Source organism: Coptis chinensis, chromosome 8, assembly GCF_015680905.1.
Source record: "Coptis chinensis isolate HL-2020 chromosome 8, ASM1568090v1, whole genome shotgun sequence".
In the NCBI taxonomy this organism is placed as follows: domain Eukaryota; kingdom Viridiplantae; phylum Streptophyta; class Magnoliopsida; order Ranunculales; family Ranunculaceae; genus Coptis; species Coptis chinensis.
In genome coordinates, this window is record NC_141463.1 from 4,675,848 (window position 1) to 4,682,769 (window position 6,922).

Below are 6,922 nucleotides of genomic sequence, written 5' to 3' on the forward strand. Positions count from 1 at the left end.
TCTCATGTATTTATGCTGGACAACATGGCCAAGTCATTTAGGTATATGATAAAGTAATCTGAAGACGTCGTTTGAACCCAAAGTTTCAAGTATTTATGATGGACGATATGGCCAGGTCGTCTAGGTATTATATGATAGAGCGATTTGAGGACGTCGTTTGAGCCCAAAGTCTCAGCTTGGGCGACACTGGACCATCGTTTAGGACTGGAATATGCACATGGTGGTATCTACCAAAACTTGTGCTGGAATTTCGGACTTAGGACGATGCCGGACCATCGTTTAGGACTGGGTTATGCAAATATGGTGCCATCGTTTGTAACCAAAAAAATATATATTTGATAAAATAAAATAATCTTCTTCTTCTTCATTTGCCTTGTCCTTTTTTTTTGGTTGGACCCATTTTCTGTCAAATGGTAAGCTTTGAAACCGATGCTTGAAGCCTTTAAGGAGACGAAGATGGTAACTGGTCCTATACTTTGTTTATTTGCCTCCTACTTTCTCGTGATTAGGGTATATATATATATAAAGATATAAAGATAAAAGATCAAACCCATCCAAACCTAGGGTAGCTCGGTCGGCCATAGACAAGATGTTCGTTCGACTACTTTTGAAGCAGAGGGCAATAAAAATTAAAAACAGACAAAGACTTAGACAAAAACGTCGTCGTTTTCTTGAGAGACCACTGAAGGAGGTATCCACTGGCAACACCGTAGGGGGAGAGGAAGACCAGCTGAGTGTGTGCCTTGTTGTGAATATGAAACGTGATTACCGCTGGTACGAGTTAAATCCAACCTTTAATACTGGTAGTAGTAAAAGTAAAATAAAATATTGCCCTTGTTTATTATTCGAGCTTCCTTGTGAGGAAGCTCTTTATGGATTTACATGTGTTTCAGTAGACTCTAAAGTTTATATTATTGGAGGTCTTGACTGTGATTCTCAGCTGCCTGACGATCATCGTATTCCGTCATCGACTGTCCAGGTCATTGACACTCCCTCTTTTGGGAAGACTGTTAGTCTGAGTGTGGGCACTGCAATGTACGGTGGCAAGTCTTCGGCTGCAAGGGCTGTTTTGGATGGGAAAATTTATGTATTCGGTTCTCTTGCTAAACTAACCGGGGAACTGTGGGCGGAGGTTTTTGATCCGGCTACGAATAGGTGGGAATGTTTACCTTATCCTTCTGAAAAGGTTATTAACCTTTCAAAGAGTAGGGTTGGTACTCCTGTAGTTTATGAAAAACGGAAGAAGATTCTTGTGTTCTACAATGGCGTATGTGAGTGTTATTTTGATGTATCTACTCATTTATGGAAATATGATCTAACCTTGCCTATAAGAAAGGACTGCTATATGAACGGGGGTGGAAGTGTTATTGTAGATGACCGTCTATACATGTTCTGTTTGCCTCAAAAGGAATTGTATGCCTATGATCTAGTCCAGGGAGGGCAAGACTTCATTCCCGTGCATGGTTTAGAAAAGGCCGTCGAGTCAATAAATCTTCACGATCGTCGAGCAGGATACACACATATGTTTCATTTGGGAAACGGAGTGATATGCATGGTCTGGCTTGTAGGGACTTTCTCTTCCCATGATGTGAATTGTGTTGAATATTATCGTATTCACTGTTTGAAGTTTCATGTCAACGAGAGAGACGGTTTCTTGCATGCTGTTGTTGACCGCTGTGATTACTATTTCCTCAAAGGTTTTGTCGATGTCTTTGATTGCTTTGCAATGTAAGTATTCATACCTTTTGTCTTTCAATTTTGTGCCAGGTCACGTCTAATAGTTATTGTTGAATTTTAATGTCTTGTATGTGTTTCTCTTTACAGGAAAAGAGCAACTCATTCTGAAAATAGACAATTGGGTGCTATTGTTCGTTGTTCCTTGTCAGGTGGGTGTGAACTTGTTCTCTGGTTGTGGCTGGATGAAGTTATTGGAATAATATGCTTGTGGTAGTCTTACTATATAATAGCGACTGCATAAATTATCATCAGTATGGTATTTAGTTTTTGCTGTTATCTATGATTTGTGGATTATTTTGTTATACGTTATGTACTATGGTTGTTCTCCTAAATCAATTGAAAAAAGGTCTGTCAATTTGGCATGTTATTACCTAAAATTAAGCTCTTCAAAAAATGCAAAATCTTAAATAAACTTGAGGTTCACAGCATTTGCAAAGTGGACTTTTACACAATGCAGTACTTTTTAAAGTGTATTTATAAGAAGTAATTTCATTTAACCTGACCATGTGTACTTATTATAAAAGTGCCTTTATGCAAATTGTTATATATGGTCTCGTGTTGCTTACAGGAGATCAACAAACAATGCTAAAGACAAATGGGACCTCGCAGGTTCGTAGGCTCAGAACAATTTAGTTTTCTGTCAAATCGTTGGTGTTTTGATTAATCAAACTGTTAAGAATGTTCTAGTGTCTGAGTCATTTCGGAACTTTTCCGTTGGTTGTGGCACTCACCATTTGACGAGTTTATTGTTTATGTTTAAAAGCGTGTTTGATCTCCATATAGGTTACAAGGCATGCACGCAGAGTATATGTTGAGGGCTTTTCTTCTGTGAACCCTCAGGTTTGGTTTCGAGGTTATTGAATCTAATCTAAATTCTAAAATAAACTAGTTTTAGACTAAACAGTCGCTTTGTTTTGTCTTGGTATGTGGTCTGTATCTCCTTTACACACCTGTTTTGTGTGTGTGTGTGTATTATGCAACTCGCATGTGTCTCTATATCTGACCGGAAAATAAATGAATCACTAATAAAGAAAAAGGTGTTCTACCCAGTGAGACACCTGTACTTTTGTTCTTGAGACCATGGTTTTTCACCATGCACCGCGAGGGTTCTTTTTTATCTAGGGTATATTCTGTAAGGGTTTTCTTGTCTATTGCATAAATGAGTGTTTTAAATTTTTACTTGTTCTTTGTATCTTTTAAAAGCAGACAATTGAAACGTTCTTCAATGATTCTATTACCAGCTCTTGTAATTCAGGTCCGTTTACTCCTCCAAACTAAGCGTATACTGTTATTTTTTCCTTTTCTCATCTAAAAGTCATCAGTTGTCTTAATTTGCATCTGTGCGTGTAGGCATTGTCTGTGATGTCTACGTTGATAAAGAGAAGAAATTTGCTATTGTAGAAATGAGGTCCGAACAAGCAGCCTCTTGTGCACTAGAGCTAAATGGAAGCTTGTTTGAGGTGAGCGATTTGGCAGATTTCTATATCCGTCTTATTAGATTCTAGTTATTTTTGTGCTTATCAATGAAATTATATTGACACCATGGAAACAAGCCAGAAACTATTCTTTTAGGATAATAAACCCAAATACACCAATATAACCCTAGGCTAGACTAGCGGTCACCTTTGTGTCTGTAAAGGTACTTTCTGACCCGACCTTTTATATCTTAAAATGAAAAGTAAAATTATCAACATATGTTTAAACTAATCCACTCGGCAGAGGGGGCTGACTTCTACTTGGCATAAGGGAGGAAAAGCCATCTTGAAATTATATCATAAAATCCTTGATACTATTTTTGATGCAGGAGCATAAATATTGAACTAGCATGTTACTTTTTTTGGTGTTAAATTAGTAATAAGCTTCTTTATTTTTATGTTTTTCAAGTTAAATTAGGACTTAAAAAAATTTAATTAGGACTAGTGGCGGAATCCAGGAATAAGTTATGTAGTAGGTTGCTATTGGTTTCCAATTAAAAGTAGGAGTTCATCTATTATATGAAGGCGTGTAAGCCTTTATTATTATTCTATTTTTTTTCAAAAAAATTGGTAAGATCCACCGAAGTGGGTAGCCTTAACCCTGTGTGGTAACAAGTATGCCCAAAGGCTGTTCCGGTCCTTGTCAGAGGAGATGCCAACCGTCTTTTCGTTCTACGAACACAATAATTCTTATTAGTTATTATTTTGAGAAGAATTATTCTTCTAATTCTAAGATTGAAACCTAGTTTTTATGTGTTATTTTGGTTAACTTACACTGGTGTTCTTCATTGTTCTTGCTTTCGCGAATAATAATACATCAATTTCTCTGCTTGGTATGCTGTCAAAGATTTATTTACCAGTTCTTCACCGTATTATTGTGTCTTCATTTATGATTATTTTGAAAAGTAAATTGTGCTTATTTTGTCAGTTGTGTTTCTAGTATGTAAGATTGTAACTATGATTTTTCATGCCTGTATACTGAATTATCATCAGTTCATCACCTATGATGCACAGATACTCCTAAAATGTCATTGCACCCGTATCGGTCGGGTACGATACCGATACGGGTACTGGATACTTCTAGGGTATTAGAATTCCTGAAATAGATCTGATCCGATAGTTCTACTCCATTGAAATGTAAATTGTTTTTGAGGCTTCAAGCTGTATTTACTTTAACATGTGTTATAATAGTTTTTTACATGTTCCTGACTAATTTTACTCAAAGAACTACTAACATAATTTTCAGAATACACATATATTTTAAAATATTCATATTAATTAGCCATACCAATAGGCCGTATCTGTATCCTAATATTTCAAAAAAGCATATTGTATTCCATACCGGTGTCGCCGTATTGGTACCCGTATCCATATCTGTTTCATCACTAATAACTGGGGAATTTTTGTTGTTGCTTGTTGTTGCTCAATTTTTAACTCGTTTTGGTAAATTTTATAATTGTCAAGTCTGCTAAGTTAATGGATAATGGATTAATTTTTTTATGTAGCGTGACACTTGTATTGCACAATTACTCTATTAATAAAATCCTTATGGTTATACCGAGCAATAAAAAAACACAGTTGCTATATTTAGTTTTCTATCAGGCAATGTCAATTTGTATGATTAGGTTTGTGCCACGCATAGTAAGAGGCGCTCCATGTGCCGCATGGCCATAGCAGCCTTTGCACCTTGCGTGCTCCATCCATAACGTCGTGATAACACTGCTCAAAAGTTGATTTCAAAGTAACAATATATGATTTTCCGTAGGCCAAGAATTTTGAATGAGTTATTCATGTTAGACATGCGAATGAGTTTTTTATTTATTATTGGGTGAGCCGTGAGCGTAATCTCCACTTTAGGGGGATCATGTTCACCAAAACTTCCCTCTCAATTCATTGATCGCTAGTTCTCGTTATGAAAAACATGTATAATTTACAGAGAGTCGGGCTAAAGAACATTGTCCCAGCTTAGTTTGGTTTAAAATCCTCTCCTAAAATGAATTACACCACAACATGGAAACCTATTCTTTATATATAAAACTACAGTACTGCTCTTGTGTCCTGACTTGGGTCTGTCCCGAGTCGGTCGGTGATTTTTATCAAATCGATGCTTCCTCTAGGCTACCTCTCATGACTTTATTCCCTTCACGACTTTCTGGGGTATATGATCTGAGGATGGGATTCTCAGTCACAGGTTCATGGATTGTTTTACTTGATTTAGGACGTCAAAGATGCGCTCTTAGGTATAAGCAGTGGTCGCACATGGAGGGTGTCCCTAGATGTTATTTGGCCATTGAGCTCTGGTGCTGTTTGTTCTGTTATCCTTGTCATGATAGTGCTTAGTTTTCATTGGGAAAAGGTGTTGAGGCTGCACTCAGTAATCTTTACTGCCTGGTGGTGCCTTCTACTGGGTTTTATTTTCACTCTTCTGTGTTCTTTCTTTCGAGTATTGAGAAGTGGAAGATATCCATGTCGTTTTGCTTATTATTGGAGTGGAACTTTACCTAGTTTTAGGTCATGAAAACTTAAGCATAGCTGATCCATTGGCTTTCTGCTGATTCAATACATTTATGGCGTAAGAGATTGGCCAGAAGACATTTCTCTTTCGTTGATACAAGGCACTGTGTACGTTTCATGTTTTGTTCTCTGGTGGAGGATATCTTATCTTATATATGGCATATTATGCCCAGAAGACATTTCTCTTTCGTTGATACAAGACAGTGTACGTTTCATGTTTTGTTCTCTGGTGGAGGATACCTCATCTTATATGGCATACGTGGCACAAAGCCATAGCTTGCTGATCCATGGGTCAACCATGGCGCAACGGAACATCTACATGGTAGATATTCTTCACTAATTTTCTGCTTCCATATACTTATAAAATGAATTGTGTCTTGCGCTAGTACAGTGAAGTTTTGATGCTTTACTAAAACCTGTAAATGGAAAAACATGAAAGAGAGTGGAAAAAGTGAAAGAAAAACTCATGTTGCCTTGTGCTTCACTCGCAACACACTTGCTTCCTAATTCATGGCTCTATTTCATCATGTTATAGGAGTTTGGAACTATTTTAAGGCTGAATCTGTTTGAGGCATAGCTCATACAAAACAGCTTATCTATTCAATAGAAGTATACAACGCTAGAACAGTACTGCTATTAATGCATAATTGTTTCAAGAGTTTCCCACATTAATATTTGCTCACTGGATGTTTTATTTAGGTGCTCATTTGATTGCTCTTTCATTTGAACAGGGTGCTGAACTGAAGATTCGGAGACCTACTGATTACAACTGTAAAAAGGACCCGACTTTTGAATTTACAGAACATCCGTATCAAATGACCCATCCTCGAAGTTATGTAAGTATTACTTTGTAATAATAATCATTATGTATATTTACTATAGTAATATTACTATTATCTTTCATCATGATTTGGAAAGTTTGCTGAATTTTTGTTATTGTTGTGTATGGTTTTGTAGTGGCAGAGGGGGGGAAGGGGACACTCGTTGATGCGCTCGCTGAGTGAGAAAGTCCCTGCACCTGCCATGTAAAAACCGGAAAAAATAAAGAACGATCTAGTCTTTTGGTTAAGGATAATGAAGAAATAATTGTTGCTACTGAATCATAATTAGCTTTCTTATATTAAATTATTCTAAAAAATATTTGCCACTGTGCAGAGCTAAAATATATGAATATAATATTTGATTACTTGTTCAAA

General features: G+C 36.7%; 1 protein-coding gene and 1 non-coding gene across 3 annotated transcripts; one reads left to right on the forward strand and one right to left on the reverse strand.

The window, feature by feature from the left end:
• Window positions 1-428: 428 nt before the first annotated feature.
• On the forward strand, window positions 429-6,922 carry LOC147479464 (uncharacterized). Of its 2 annotated transcripts, none has more exons than XM_086578201.1 (8): window positions 429-1,728; window positions 1,825-1,886; window positions 2,306-2,346; window positions 2,521-2,577; window positions 2,941-2,992; window positions 3,088-3,197; window positions 6,458-6,562; window positions 6,684-6,922. In XM_086578201.1, exons 1-8 carry the CDS (start codon window positions 590-592, stop codon window positions 6,753-6,755), a joined length of 1,638 nt encoding a protein of 545 aa, XP_086434327.1. In that variant the 5' UTR covers window positions 429-589; the 3' UTR covers window positions 6,756-6,922. The 2 variants fall into 2 exon arrangements, with proteins under 2 accessions (XP_086434327.1, XP_086434328.1); XM_086578202.1 differs by having other exon boundaries at window positions 2,944-2,992.
• LOC147479465 (U6atac minor spliceosomal RNA) lies at window positions 3,772-3,894 on the reverse strand. The gene has a single exon (XR_015207151.1). It is a non-coding gene; the product is annotated as a U6atac minor spliceosomal RNA (small nuclear RNA).

Excerpts from the sequence above, each read along its gene's own strand:
- LOC147479464 (XM_086578201.1), top strand. The coding sequence starts at position 590 with ATGTTCGTTCGACTACTTTTGAAGCAGAGGGCAATAAAAATTAAAAAC. Across the intron at positions 1,887-2,305 it reads TGTTCGTTGTTCCTTGTCAG|GAGATCAACAAACAATGCTA; the intron begins GTGGGTGTGAAC and ends TGTTGCTTACAG. Across the intron at positions 2,578-2,940 it reads TTTCTTCTGTGAACCCTCAG|CAGACAATTGAAACGTTCTT; the intron begins GTTTGGTTTCGA and ends ATCTTTTAAAAG.